Source organism: Oncorhynchus gorbuscha, unplaced genomic scaffold (genome assembly GCF_021184085.1).
Source record: "Oncorhynchus gorbuscha isolate QuinsamMale2020 ecotype Even-year unplaced genomic scaffold, OgorEven_v1.0 Un_scaffold_821, whole genome shotgun sequence".
NCBI lineage: Eukaryota > Metazoa > Chordata > Actinopteri > Salmoniformes > Salmonidae > Oncorhynchus > Oncorhynchus gorbuscha.
The window spans coordinates 243,260-257,500 of NW_025745824.1; the positions used below are offsets into that span (position 1 = coordinate 243,260).

Genomic DNA, 14,241 nt, shown 5'->3' on the forward strand with positions numbered 1-14,241 from the left:
TGTTGTTCAGGCTGAGCGGGTGATGGAGAAGGAACTCAACTCACTACCTGGTGGTTCTATATCTTCCCTAGAATAATGTTGTTTACCAATGTGTTGTTGTTCAGGCTGAGCGGGTGATGGAGAAGGTACTCAACTCACTACCTAGTGGTTCTATATCTTCCCTAGAATAATGTTGTTTACCAATGTGTTGTTGTTGTTGTTGTTGTTCAGGCTGAGCGGGTGATGGAGAAGGAACTCAACTCACTACCTAGTGGTTCTATATCTTCCCTAGAATAATGTGTTTTACCAATGTTGTTGTTGTTCAGGCTGAGCGGGTGATGGAGAAGGAACTCAACTCACTACCTGGTGGTTCTATATCTTCCCTAGAATAATGTTGTTTACCAATGTTTGTTGTTCAGGCTGAGCGTGTGATGGAGAAGGAACTCAACTCACTACCTGGTGGTTCTATATCTTCCCTAGAATAATGTTGTTTACCAATGTGTTGTTGTTCAGGCTGAGCGTGTGATGGAGAAGGAACTCAACTCACTACCTGGTGGTTCTATATCTTCCCTAGAATAATGTTGTTTACCAATGTGTTGTTGTTGTTGTTGTTCAGGCTGAGCGGGTGATGGAGAAGGAACTCAACTCACTACCTAGTGGTTCTATATCTTCCCTAGAATAATGTTGTTTACCAATGTGTTGTTGTTGTTGTTGTTGTTGTTGTTCAGGCTGAGCGTGTGATGGAGAAGGAACTCAACTCACTACCTAGTGGTTCTATATCTTCCCTAGAATAATGTTGTTTACCAATGTGTTGTTGTTGTTGTTGTTGTTGTTCAGGCTGAGCGTGTGATGGAGAAGGAACTCAACTCACTACCTGGTGGTTCTATATCTTCCCTAGAATAATGTTGTTTACCAATGTGTTGTTGTTGTTGTTGTTCAGGCTGAGCGTGTGATGGAGTAGGAACTCAACTCACTACCTGGTGGTTCTATAGCTTCCCTAGAATAATGTTGTTTACCAATGTGTTGTTGTTGTTGTTGTTCAGGCTGAGCGGGTGATGGAGAAGGAACTCAACTCACTACCTAGTGGTTCTATATCTTCCCTAGAATAATGTTGTTTACCAATGTGTTGTTGTTGTTGTTCAGGCTGAGCGGGTGATGGAGAAGGAACTCAACTCACTACCTGGTGGTTCTATATCTTCCCTAGAATAATGTTGTTTACCAATGTGTTGTTGTTGTTGTTCAGGCTGAGCGGGTGATGGAGAAGGAACTCAACTCACTACCTGGTGGTTCTATATCTTCCCTAGAATAATGTTGTTTACCAATGTGTTGTTGTTGTTGTTCAGGCTGAGCGTGTGATGGAGAAGGAACTCAACTCACTACCTAGTGGTTCTATATCTTCCCTAGAATAATGTTGTTTACCAATGTGTTGTTGTTGTTGTTGTTGTTGTTGTTGTTGTTGTTGTTGTTGTTGTTCAGGCTGAGCGGGTGATGGAGAAGGAACTCAACTCACTACCTGGTGGTTCTATATCTTCCCTAGAATAATGTTGTTTACCAATGTGTTGTTGTTGTTGTTGTTCAGGCTGAGCGTGTGATGGAGTAGGAACTCAACTCACTACCTGGGGCCTGTTGCACAAAAGTAGAATTAAGACATCCGGGATAAATGACTCAGCTGAGCTCAATGAAGCCAAAACATGTGCGTCCAGGCTTAATTGGTTGCACAAAGACCAAGCCAGGATGAGCAGACACGGATTCATTAAGCCAGGTGAAACCAATCCTGGATAGGTGCGCGCTCACGGCTCACTCAAATAGACCCCGCCACAGATCACAGATGAATTGATTTACCATGGCAACTAGAGCCGCGTACTTTTCCCCGTCGGAAGCACAAATCCTCATGGAGGCATACGAGGAGGTAAAAGATATAATTAAGAAGAAAGGCAACACCGCCACAGTGATAAAGCAAAGAGAAAAAGCGTGGCAAAGTATTGCAGACCGCCTGAATGCGTAAGTAGTGCACAATTACACACTCACCGCTCCGCTGAAACATCACAATTACAATTCAAATATTTAATTCACATCTCCAAAAACGCAGTTGTACTGTAATTATGAAACGGTTAAATTTTTAATTGAAATGCACTGCAGATATGAGTGAAATTGTGTAAAGTAAGTCCATCACACTGTATAAAGCTATGATAAATTATTATTAAAGCCTTACATTATTATTTAACGTTACTACGCTCAGTACGGTTTAATCTTAGCCGTTGTACTCTGCTTCTTATGTTGTCCACCGTTTTTTTGTGTTTCTCCTGCTTTCATTGATGTAAAGCTGCTTTGACAGAATGAAACAATTGTGAAAAGTGCTATATAAATAAAATGTAATTGAATAAATAGATGAGCTATAATAATAATCACTTTAATTTATATAGCGCCTTTCAAAGGACCCAAGGTTGGTTGCTCACTGCACTGCAAAAATGTCTTTCTTACTTAGTATTTTTGTCTTGTTTTCAGTTTAAAAAAAATATCTAAAAAACATCTTGAATATTTTCTTGAGCAAAATTACCTAGGAAAATAAGCAAAAAAATCTGCCAGTGAAACGAGAACTTTTCTAAAATTAAGTGTTTATGGAAAAAGTAAACTTATTTCAAGAGAATTTATTATATTGACAGATTTTTATTTGCTTGTTTTAAGCACACATTTACTTAAAGTTTATATTTTTTGTCTAAACTATACTTATTTTGCTAGGTCATTTAGCAAATCAAGAAAATACATCTTTAATTTTTTTGTTTGTTGATATTTCTACTGAAAACAAGACAAAAATACCAAGTAATTTTTTGCAGTGTGTGTGTGTGTGTGTGTGTGTGTGTGTGTGTGTGTGTGTGTGTGTGTGTGTGTGTGTGTGTGTGTGTGTGTGTGTGTGTGTGTGTGTGTGTGTGTGTGTGTGTGTGTGTGTGTGTGTGTGTGTGTGTGTGTGGATTAAACATGAACGGGCCAAAACGGACATGGCAGCAGGTCAAAATCAAATACAAGAACATTCTGCAGAATGGTATGGTCCCTGACTAATATTTAACAAAGCACAAGCATATATTGTACCCAGAAGGTGCCTGCTCACACATTGTCTGTACTGTTTTAGCAGTGAAAAAGAATACCCACAGACAAGGCACGGGTGGTGGGTCACCAAAGGCTGACCTTACCCCAGCAGAGGACATGGCCTTGGAGCTAAATAAAGGCAGGCCCGTCTTAGAGGGGATCCCTGGGGGGAAAGAGACGAGCATAGGTTCCTCCCAAGATGCCACCCGCTTCATTCAAGGTATGTCCTTCCATCTCTACATGGAATACAACCACATTCATATTGAATCAATTTGGACTGTCTGACTTTGGTTTACCTATTGCCTTGCAGTGTCTGGCAGCACTGTGTTCCTGTTAGAGCCACCAGCACAAGCACCAGACGATGCTGATCCAGTGAGTACTCCATCAAAGGCATACTGTAGGCCTGGCATGTCTTGTCTACTAGCTTCAATATGAATCCGATTAAATGTGATAGGGTGAAGGCCCCAGTGCAGCAGCAACAGCACATGATGGAGACGATGATGATGAGGAGGAGACCATCTCTCTGGATTCCAGAAGGCATGAGGTATCATGGTAAGACTGTGAAAGTACTATTTACTCTACAATGGTGAGGAGTCCTCATCAAAATAAAAAAATCTAATTTCTTTTACAGGACCCAGATGCTATACAGTGGGAAAACTAGCCTGGCAACATAGTGCGTATTAATAAAAGGACACCACATCCTGCCAAATTCCAGCTGCGCTAATTGTATTGTGTTCACAGAGCTCACAAGCTATCAGAAAGTTGTATGGCAACCACCTCCGGCGCCAAATAGAACTGGCAGACATAGACATTCAGTACAAGAAGAAAAAGATGGAAAATCTTGCACTGGAGTCCGAAATAAAAAAGAGGACAATTAGGAAACTGGACCTTGAAATAAAAAACCTTGAGAGGGAGGTGAGATATGCCTTCAATGTACACTGTATGCTAACTGTAACACAAATGTATTAATCATTATTTGTATTTCCTCCCCCAGCTCCAAGAAGATGACACAGCTCAAAATAAAAATTAGGTATATTCTCGTAAAGTCAAGTGAGCCATGACATATGAGCTCTTATTGTGAGCACACAGGACGGTGGCATCTTTCTAAGTTTTTATTTTATTTTCCCAGCAATCAGTACAACCAAGTCATCGTTATAAGGCATCGCCCTCTTTTGCCCACCCCCCCAGCACCAGGTGTGGCCACTAGCCTATATGAAGGCCCAAAATTGTGTGTTCCTTTCTGCTCTGACAATGGCATGCCCATTCGTGCGAGATGTGGTGGATGAAGAAGCACTTGTGCTGAGGAGAGCCTTCAGGCGAGAAAGGGTCTTCGGGGACCGGTTGGACCCACTGGCCTTCCCTGACGACCATCTATATGAAAGATACAGGTTTTCTGCAGATGGCATCAGGTATCTATGCAGACTACTGGGTCCCAGGATTAAGCACCGCACTGCACGGAGCCATGCACTGAGTGTGGAGCAAATGGTTTGTGTGGCCTTGCGCTTTTTTGCTAGTGGAGTCTTCCTGTACTCAGTGGGGGATGCAGAACAGCTGAACAAGGCCACAATTTGCCGCACAATAAGGAGTGTGTGTCTGGCTATCAAAGCATTAGCAGATGTCTTCATCTCCTTCCCTGGCCACAGAAGACTCTGTGACATCAAAGAGGAGTTCTATAGGATTGCAGGTAAGAGGATCTACAAATTACAGGACAACTGTTAACACATAGTAGGATACTCATTACTTTGTGTGACAGGTTTCCCCAATGTCATTGGTGCAGTGGACTGCACACACATAAGGATAAAAGCCCCCTCAGGTGCCCATGAGGCCGATTTTGTGAATAGGAAATCCTTTCACAGCATTAATGTTCAGGTGAACATAACTTTTTGATATTGTCCATTGACGAACACTCTGCATTGCCAGTGATGTGCATTGATTGGTGTAATATTCCTCATCTTATGATTTCAGATGGTCTGCAATGCTGACTGTGTGATCAGCAATGTTGTGGCAAAATGGCCTGGCTCAGTCCATGACTCCAGAATCTTTCGGGCCTCTGAAATCTATCAGTGCCTATCACAAGGTAAGCCACACAACCCCTATTTATAACCATCATGGCTGTGTCAAGAATATCACTGTGTTTATGAGGTAGTAATGATGAGATTTTGTGTTGACAGGTGAATTCTCTGGTGTGTTGCTGGGAGACAGGGGGTATGGCTGCCAGCCTTTTCTCCTGACACCTTTCACAGACCCCCAGGAAGCACAGCAGGCCTACAACCATGCCCATGCCAGGACCAGGGCCAGAGTTGAAATGACCTTTGGCCTCCTGAAGGCACGCTTTCACTGCCTTCACAAATTAAGGGTCAGCCCTGTTAGGGCATGTGATATTACTGTGGCTTGTGCTGTCCTCCACAATGTGGCCTGCCTGAGGAAGGAGAGGGCCCCCAGAGTGCCACCAGCCATGGACTGGGACAATCCGGCAATCTTCCCTGATGACGACAGTGGTCGGCTGCTGAGGGACCAATATGTGTTGAATTATTTTAGTTAGTATGTGTGCTTTCAATTTTGGTTAAATATGTCCTGCGGTGGCAGAGGAATTTGGGTTTTTTTGGGTTCGTTTTTTTTACGAATTTGGCCTCTTATGATGTTTGTGCGGTATACTGTGTGTAATACAAGGCTGCAGGGAGGCTACTGCATCCATTCATTTGTCTGTTCAGTTGATGTGTATGGATTTGTCCTGCATTTATTTTAGTGTGCAGACATGCAGGGTGTGTTATATACAGACCTTTGAATGTGTATGTATCATTTTGTATAATATGCTTGGATTCTGTGCTTTCCATCTTGTAGAGTCACTGTGACTTCAGTTTCGAAAGGAGCTGATGGTTTACCTGCTTTGTTTTGTCCTTATTCAATAAAGGAACATAATGTTACACATTGTGTTTTTATATTCATATGGAATGTGTATTTGTTTATATGACAGAGTACTAGGGCCACACTGAAGAAAAAGGATAAAGTCATAAATTTATGAGGCTGGTTCTTTCTGCAGAAAAGCTACATATTGTTTTTACAGTTTTGATACTTATGACAATGTGATACTTAATAGTCTGGCACATCAGCATGTCTTTGTTTATGAAACCATACTGAAGTACAATTTCACGAAATGCCCCGCATCTGTCATTTTAACAACTGTCCTCCTTTAAAACAACTGGTTACAATATTATGACTTGTCTTTTTTTTTCCTCTGTGGCCCTAATATTCTATCATTTTATATATAGTCTATGGGAAACTGTAAATTATCTAATGATAGCAACATCTAAAAATAATGTTTTATCCAAAATGTTGTTTACCAATGTGTTGTTGTTGTTGTTCAGGCTGTTTACCACTACCTAGTGGTTCTATATCTTCCCTAGAATAATGTTGTTTACCAATGTGTTGTTGTTCAGGCTGAGCGGGTGATGGAGAAGGAACTCAACTCACTACCTGGTGGTTCTATATCTTCCCTAGAATAATGTTGTTTACCAATGTGTTGTTGTTCAGGCTGAGCGTGTGATGGAGAAGAAACTCAACTCACTACCTGGTGGTTCTATATCTTCCCTAGAATAATGTTGTTTACCAATGTGTTGTTGTTCAGGCTGAGCGTGTGATGGAGAAGGAACTCAACTCACTACCTGGTGGTTCTATATCTTCCCTAGAATAATGTTGTTTACCAATGTGTTGCTGTTGTTGTTGTTCAGGCTGAGCGGGTGATGGAGAAGGAACTCAACTCACTACCTAGTGGTTCTATATCTTCCCTAGAATAATGTTGTTTACCAATGTGTTGTTGTTGTTGTTCAGGCTGAGCGGGTGATGGAGAAGGAACTCAACTCACTACCTAGTGGTTCTATATCTTCCCTAGAATAATGTTGTTTACCAATGTGTTGTTGTTCAGGCTGAGCGGGTGATGGAGAAGGAACTCAACTCACTACCTGGTGGTTCTATATCTTCCCTAGAATAATGTTGTTTACCAATGTGTTGTTGTTCAGGCTGAGCGTGTGATGGAGAAGAAACTCAACTCACTACCTGGTGGTTCTATATCTTCCCTAGAATAATGTTGTTTACCAATGTGTTGTTGTTCAGGCTGAGCGTGTGATGGAGAAGGAACTCAACTCACTACCTGGTGGTTCTATATCTTCCCTAGAATAATGTTGTTTACCAATGTGTTGCTGTTGTTGTTGTTCAGGCTGAGCGGGTGATGGAGAAGGAACTCAACTCACTACCTAGTGGTTCTATATCTTCCCTAGAATAATGTTGTTTACCAATGTGTTGTTGTTGTTGTTCAGGCTGAGCGGGTGATGGAGAAGGAACTCAACTCACTACCTGGTGGTTCTATATCTTCCCTAGAATAATGTTGTTTACCAATGTGTTGTTGTTGTTGTTCAGGCTGAGCGGGTGATGGAGAAGGAACTCAACTCACTACCTGGTGGTTCTATATCTTCCCTAGAATAATGTTGTTTACCAATGTGTTGTTGTTGTTGTTCAGGCTGAGCGTGTGATGGAGAAGGAACTCAACTCACTACCTAGTGGTTCTATATCTTCCCTAGAATAATGTTGTTTACCAATGTGTTGTTGTTGTTGTTGTTGTTGTTGTTGTTGTTGTTGTTGTTCAGGCTGAGCGGGTGATGGAGAAGGAACTCAACTCACTACCTGGTGGTTCTATATCTTCCCTAGAATAATGTTGTTTACCAATGTGTTGTTGTTCAGGCTGAGCGTGTGATGGAGAAGGAACTCAACTCACTACCTGGTGGTTCTATATCTTCCCTAGAATAATGTTGTTTACCAATGTGTTGTTGTTGTTGTTGTTGTTCAGGCTGAGCGTGTGATGGAGAAGGAACTCAACTCACTACCTAGTGGTTCTATATCTTCCCTAGAATAATGTTGTTTACCAATGTGTTGTTGTTGTTGTTGTTCAGGCTGAGCGGGTGATGGAGAAGGAACTCAACTCACTACCTGGTGGTTCTATAGCTTCCCTAGAATAATGTTGTTTACCAATGTGTTGTTGTTGTTGTTGTTCAGGCTGAGCGGGTGATGGAGAAGGAACTCCACTCAGTACCTAGTGGTTCTATATCTTCCCTAGAATAATGTTGTTTACCAATGTGTTGTTGTTCAGGCTGAGCGTGTGATGGAGAAGAAACTCAACTCACTACCTGGTGGTTCTATATCTTCCCTAGAATAATGTTGTTTACCAATGTGTTGTTGTTCAGGCTGAGCGTGTGATGGAGAAGGAACTCAACTCACTACCTGGTGGTTCTATATCTTCCCTAGAATAATGTTGTTTACCAATGTGTTGCTGTTGTTGTTGTTCAGGCTGAGCGGGTGATGGAGAAGGAACTCAACTCACTACCTAGTGGTTCTATATCTTCCCTAGAATAATGTTGTTTACCAATGTGTTGTTGTTGTTGTTCAGGCTGAGCGGGTGATGGAGAAGGAACTCAACTCACTACCTGGTGGTTCTATATCTTCCCTAGAATAATGTTGTTTACCAATGTGTTGTTGTTGTTGTTCAGGCTGAGCGGGTGATGGAGAAGGAACTCAACTCACTACCTGGTGGTTCTATATCTTCCCTAGAATAATGTTGTTTACCAATGTGTTGTTGTTGTTGTTCAGGCTGAGCGTGTGATGGAGAAGGAACTCAACTCACTACCTAGTGGTTCTATATCTTCCCTAGAATAATGTTGTTTACCAATGTGTTGTTGTTGTTGTTGTTGTTGTTGTTGTTGTTGTTGTTGTTCAGGCTGAGCGGGTGATGGAGAAGGAACTCAACTCACTACCTGGTGGTTCTATATCTTCCCTAGAATAATGTTGTTTACCAATGTGTTGTTGTTCAGGCTGAGCGTGTGATGGAGAAGGAACTCAACTCACTACCTGGTGGTTCTATATCTTCCCTAGAATAATGTTGTTTACCAATGTGTTGTTGTTGTTGTTGTTGTTCAGGCTGAGCGTGTGATGGAGAAGGAACTCAACTCACTACCTAGTGGTTCTATATCTTCCCTAGAATAATGTTGTTTACCAATGTGTTGTTGTTGTTGTTGTTCAGGCTGAGCGGGTGATGGAGAAGGAACTCAACTCACTACCTGGTGGTTCTATAGCTTCCCTAGAATAATGTTGTTTACCAATGTGTTGTTGTTGTTGTTGTTCAGGCTGAGCGGGTGATGGAGAAGGAACTCCACTCAGTACCTAGTGGTTCTATATCTTCCCTAGAATAATGTTGTTTACCAATGTGTTGTTGTTGTTGTTCAGGCTGAGCGGGTGATGGAGAAGGAACTCAACTCACTACCTGGTGGTTCTATATCTTCCCTAGAATAATGTTGTTTACCAATGTGTTGTTGTTGTCCAGGCTGAGCGGGTGATGGAGAAGGAACTCAACATTAAGACACAAAACAACCGCAGTCTGTTTTTCTTCTTAAGTGTATTAAAGAATTGATCAAAGTATTGATGATTGGTCCTTGATCTACTACATGACAGTACAGCAGTACATGTAGAGGTTCACACATACACATCAACAACAACTGTCTCAAATAGCACACTGGTTCCTTTTACAGTACACTACTGTTGACCTGAGTCACATAGAGCTCTGTCATAAAGTTGTGTCCTACATAGGGAATAGGGTACCATTTGAGAGTTGACCAAACATCAAAGTATCTTAGTGGTAACAGGGCTGCAGGGTGAAGAGGTGAGAAGGAACACAGAACAGAACGCAGACTGCTGAAGGACCGGGCTGCTTCAGAACAGAATGCAGACTGATGAAAGACCGGGCTGCTTCAGAACAGAACGCAGACTGCTGAAGGACCGGCTGCTTCAGAACAGAACGCAGACTGCTGAAGGACCGGGCTGCTTCAGAACATAATGCAGACTGCTGAAGGACCGGCTGCTTCAGAACATAGACTGCTTAAGGACCGGCTGCTTCAGAACATAGACTGCTTAAGGACCGGCTGCTTCAGAACAGAACGCAGACTGCTGAATGACCGGCTGCTTCAGAACAGAATGCAGACTGCTGAAGGACCGGCTGCTTCAGAACAGAACACAGACTGCTGAAGGACCGGCTGCTTCAGAACATAGACTGCTTAAGGACCGGCTGCTTCAGAACAGAACGCAGACTGCTAAAGGACCAGGCTGCTTCAGAACATAATGCAGACTGCTGAAGGACCGGGCAGCTTCAGAACAGAATGCAGACTGCTGAGGGACCGGCTGCTTCAGAACATAACGCAGACTGCTGAAGGAAGGAAGGAAGGAAGGAAGGAAGGAAGGAAGGAAGGAAGGAAGGAAGGAAGGAAGGAAGGAAGGAAGGAAGGAAGGAAGGAAGGAAGGAAGGAAGGAAGGAAGGAAGGAAGGAAGGAAGAAAGAAAGAAAGAAAGAAAGAAAGAAAGAAAGAAAGAAAGAAAGAAAGAAAGAAAGAAAGAAAGAAAGAAAGAAAGAAAGAAAGAAAGAAAGAAAGAAAGAAAGAAAGAAAGAAAGAAAGAAAGAAAGAAAGAAAGAAAGAAAGAAAGAAAGAAAGAAAGAAAGAAAGAAAGAAAGAAAGAAAGAAAGAAAGAAAGAAAGAAAGAAAGAAAGAAAGAAAGAAAGAAAGAAAGAAAGAAAGAAAGAAAGAAAGAAAGAAAGAAAGAAAGAAAGAAAGAAAGAAAGAAAGAAAGAAAGAAAGAAAGAAAGAAAGAAAGAACGAGAGAAAGAAAGAAAGAAAGAAAGAAAGAAAGAAAGAAAGAAAGAAAGAACGAGAGAAAGAAAGAAAGAAAGAAAGAAAGAAAGGAAGGAAGGAAGGAAGGAAGGAAGGAAGGAAGGAAGGAAGGAAGGAAGGAAGGAAGGAAGGATGGTTGATGACTGGCCTTCACATGATAAGTCCCATGTATTCCTCTGTGTGTGTGATGTGATGTGATGCGTGAATGGCACCCTATTCAATACCTAGTGCATTATACTATGGGAGGGAGGGAGGGAGGGAGGGAGGGAGGGAGGGAGGGAGGGAGGGAGGGAGGGAGGGAGGGAGAAGAAGAGGGGGAGGTTGAGGGAGGAGAAGAAGAGAGGGAGGGTTGAGGGAGGAGAAGAAGAGAGGGAGGTTGAGGGAGGAGAAGAAGAGAGGGAGGTTGAGGGAGGAGAAGAAGAGAGGGAGGTTGAGGGGGAGAAGAAGAGAGGGAGGGAGGGAGGGAGGAGGGAGGAGAAGAAGAGAGGGAGGTTGAGGAAGGAGAAGAAGAGAGGGAGGTTGAGGAAGGAGAAGAAGAGAGGAGGTTGAGGGGGAGAAGAAGAGAGGGAGGGAGGAGGGAGGAGAAGAAGAGAGGGAGGTTGAGGAAGGAGAAGAAGAGAGGGAGGTTGAGGAAGAAGAAGAGAGGGAGGTTGAGGGGGGAGAAGAAGAGAGGGAGGGAGGAGGGAGGGAGGAGAAGAAGAGAGGGAGGTTGAGGAAGGAGAAGGCAACAACAGCAGCAAGAAAGTTCCCCAATATCATCATTTTCAGTGGGGCTCTGTGTGTGTGTGTGTGTGTGTGTGTGTGTGTGTGTGTGTGTGTGTGTGTGTGTGTGTGTGTGTGTGTGTGTGTGTGTGTGTGTGTGTGTGTGTGTGTGTGTGTGTGTGTGTGTGTGTGTGTGTGTGTGTGTGTGTGTGTGTGTGTGTGTCAGTGTGTGTGTGTTGGACCCCAGAGGCCTAGTTGTCCACTGTGGGGATCTTGCACACGAAGGGAAAGGCTTTGTCACAGCTGTTATCATTCCAGGACCTCAGTGCTGTCAGAGAAACACACACACACACACACACAGCGCTGTTAGAAACAAAAACAACACTACATTGACTGACTGACTCATCAGCTAAGGACGCGTGTGTGTGTTAATGTGTGTGTGTGTTAATGTGTGTGTGTCTTAATGTGTGTGTGTGTTAATGTGTGTGTGTGTTAATGTGTGTGTGTGTTAATGTGTGTGTGTGTTAATGTGTGTGTGTGTGTGTGTTAATGTGTGTGTGTGTTAATGTGTGTGTGTGTTAATGTGTGTGTGTTAATGTGTGTGTGTGTTAATGTGTGTGTGTGTTAATGTGTGTGTGTGTTAATGTGTGTGTGTGTGTTAATGTGTGTGTGTTAATGTGTGTGTTAATGTGTGTGTGTGTTAATGTGTGTGTGTGTTAATGTGTGTGTGTGTTAATGTGTGTGTTAATGTGTGTGTGTGACTCATTACAAAGGTGTCTGATCTGGTACCCAGTTGTCCTAATGATGCACACAGTTTATTACCCAACAAGGGAGACCTGAGAGTGATTCAGAACTTAACTGGTTATAGATGCCTGTGTTCTGGCATAATGGCTCTGAAATAGCCAGGCCTGTTTCTCTGAGTTTCTTTACTAGTATGTGTACCCACTGAATCATGAACCTGTAGGTCATCCCCAGGCTCAATCATGAACCTGTAGGTCATCCCCTGGCTCAATCATGAACCTGTAGGTCATCCCCAGGCTCAATCATGAACATGTAGGTCGTCCCCTGGCTCAATCATGAACCTGTAGGTCATCCCCAGGCTCAATCATGAACCTGTAGGTCATCCCCTGGCTCAGTCATGAACCTGTAGGTCATCCCCTTACCTCAGTCATGTTTTATTGGGTAATACACTGTGTGTGTGTATGCTTATTGACTGCCTGTGTGTGTGTGTATGCTTATTGACTGCCTGTGTGTGTGTGTATGCTTATTGACTGCCTGTGTGTGTGTATGCTTATTGACTGCCTGTGTGTGTGTATGCTTATTGACTGCCTGTGTGTGTGTCTCACCGCTGTTCTGCCTGTACCAGATCTCGACACAGTCTTCCTCTTCGGGGATGCGGTGTATGCCGTCGTCAGGCTGGTTGCCATCCCAGTAGCTGTATCCATAGTTACTGCCGTCGGTCCACTCCAGAGTGCCCTCCTGCAGTCAGGAATAGTATGACATGGGACATGTAACAACCTGGGCAGACTGCTTTAATGAAAAGGGAAGTTTAGCTAAAACCTACAACTGACCGTTACCTAAACTCTGACTCTACTCTCAACTGGGACCTCATTACCTAAACTCTGACTCTACTCTCAACTGGGACCTCATTACCTAAACTCTGACTCTACTCTCAACTGGGACCTCATTACCTAAACTCTGACTCTACTCTCAACTGGGACCTCATTACCTAAACTCTGACTCTACTCTCAACTGGGACCTCATTACCTAAACTCTGACTCTACTCTCAACTGGGACCTCATTACCTAAACTCTGACTCTACCCTCAACTGGGACCTCATTACCTAAACTCTGACTCTACTCTCAACTGGGACCTCATTACCTAAACTCTGACTCTACTCTCAACTGGGACCTCATTACCTAAACTCTGACTCTACTCTCAACTGGGACCTCATTACCTAAACTCTGACTCTACTCTCAACTGGGACCTCATTACCTAAACTCTGACTCTACTCTCAACTGGGACCTCATTACCTAAACTCTGACTCTACTCTCAACTGGGACCTCATTACCTAAACTCTGACTCTACTCTCAACTGGGACCTCATTACCTAAACTCTGACTCTACCCTCAACTGGGACCTCATTACCTAAACTCTGACTCTACTCTCAACTGGGACCTCATTACCTAAACTCTGACTCTACTCTCAACTGGGACCTCATTACCTAAACTCTGACTCTACTCTCAACTGGGACCTCATTACCTAAACTCTGACTCTACTCTCAACTGGGACCTCATTACCTAAACTCTGACTCTACCCTCAACTGGGACCTCATTACCTAAACTCTGACTCTACTCTCAACTGGGACCTCATTACCTAAACTCTGACTCTACTCTCAACTGGGACCTCATTACCTAAACTCTGACTCTACTCTCAACTGGGACCTCATTACCTAAACTCTGACTCTACTCTCAACTGGGACCTCATTACCTAAACTCTGACTCTACTCTCAACTGGGACCTCATTACCTAAACTCTGACTCTACTCTCAACTGGGACCTCATTACCTAAACTCTGACTCTACTCTCAACTGGGACCTCATTACCTAAACTCTGACTCTACCCTCAACTGGGACCTCATTACCTAAACTCTGACTCTACTCTCAACTGGGACCTCATTACCTAAACTCTGACTCTACTCTCAACTGGGACCTCATTACCTAAACTCTGACTCTACTCTCAACTGGGACCTCATTACCTAAACTCTGACTCTACTC

The 14,241-nt window shown here is 43.2% G+C and overlaps 3 protein-coding genes across 5 annotated transcripts in view; 2 read left to right on the forward strand and 1 right to left on the reverse strand.

Annotated features, from left to right (window-relative positions):
* Window positions 1-1,819: 1,819 nt before the first annotated feature.
* On the forward strand, window positions 1,820-4,457 carry LOC124020451. Of its 3 annotated transcripts, XM_046335689.1 has the most exons (8): window positions 1,820-1,980; window positions 2,949-3,019; window positions 3,107-3,283; window positions 3,374-3,435; window positions 3,518-3,607; window positions 3,805-3,978; window positions 4,058-4,093; window positions 4,193-4,457. In XM_046335689.1, the coding sequence occupies exons 1-7, from the start codon at window positions 1,823-1,825 to the stop codon at window positions 4,091-4,093; spliced, it is 768 nt and encodes a 255-aa protein (XP_046191645.1). In that variant the 5' UTR covers window positions 1,820-1,822; the 3' UTR covers window positions 4,193-4,457. The 3 variants fall into 3 exon arrangements, 2 of the variants coding, with proteins under 2 accessions (XP_046191645.1, XP_046191644.1); XR_006836063.1 differs by having other exon boundaries at window positions 3,805-4,093; XM_046335688.1 differs by having other exon boundaries at window positions 3,805-4,457.
* Window positions 4,458-4,604: 147 nt separating this feature from the next.
* On the forward strand, window positions 4,605-6,008 carry LOC124020452 (putative nuclease HARBI1). Its single transcript, XM_046335690.1, has 3 exons — window positions 4,605-4,747; window positions 5,029-5,140; window positions 5,235-6,008. The coding sequence occupies exons 1-3, from the start codon at window positions 4,679-4,681 to the stop codon at window positions 5,603-5,605; spliced, it is 552 nt and encodes a 183-aa protein (XP_046191646.1). The 5' UTR covers window positions 4,605-4,678; the 3' UTR covers window positions 5,606-6,008.
* Window positions 6,009-11,671: 5,663 nt separating this feature from the next.
* LOC124020462 (C-type lectin domain family 19 member A-like) overlaps window positions 11,672-14,241 on the reverse strand; it is a 16,188-nt gene continuing 13,618 nt past the window's right edge. The window contains exons 4-5 of the mRNA XM_046335699.1: window positions 12,814-12,946; window positions 11,672-11,795 (exon numbers count right to left, since the gene is read on the reverse strand). Of these exons, the coding sequence (XP_046191655.1) occupies window positions 11,719-11,795; window positions 12,814-12,946 (210 nt within the window). The 3' untranslated portion in view covers window positions 11,672-11,718. The remainder of the gene's footprint in view (window positions 11,796-12,813; window positions 12,947-14,241) is intronic.

Coding starts and splice junctions, on each gene's coding strand:
- LOC124020451 (XM_046335688.1), top strand. CDS start 1,823: ATGGCAACTAGAGCCGCGTACTTTTCCCCGTCGGAAGCACAAATCCTC. Junction 3,020..3,106: donor CAAGAACATTCTGCAGAATG/GTATGGTCCCTG, acceptor GTACTGTTTTAG/CAGTGAAAAAGAATACCCAC. Junction 3,436..3,517: donor CACCAGACGATGCTGATCCA/GTGAGTACTCCA, acceptor TAAATGTGATAG/GGTGAAGGCCCCAGTGCAGC.
- LOC124020452 (XM_046335690.1), top strand. CDS start 4,679: ATGTCTTCATCTCCTTCCCTGGCCACAGAAGACTCTGTGACATCAAAG. Junction 4,748..5,028: donor GGAGTTCTATAGGATTGCAG/GTAAGAGGATCT, acceptor TTATGATTTCAG/ATGGTCTGCAATGCTGACTG. Junction 5,141..5,234: donor CTATCAGTGCCTATCACAAG/GTAAGCCACACA, acceptor TTGTGTTGACAG/GTGAATTCTCTGGTGTGTTG.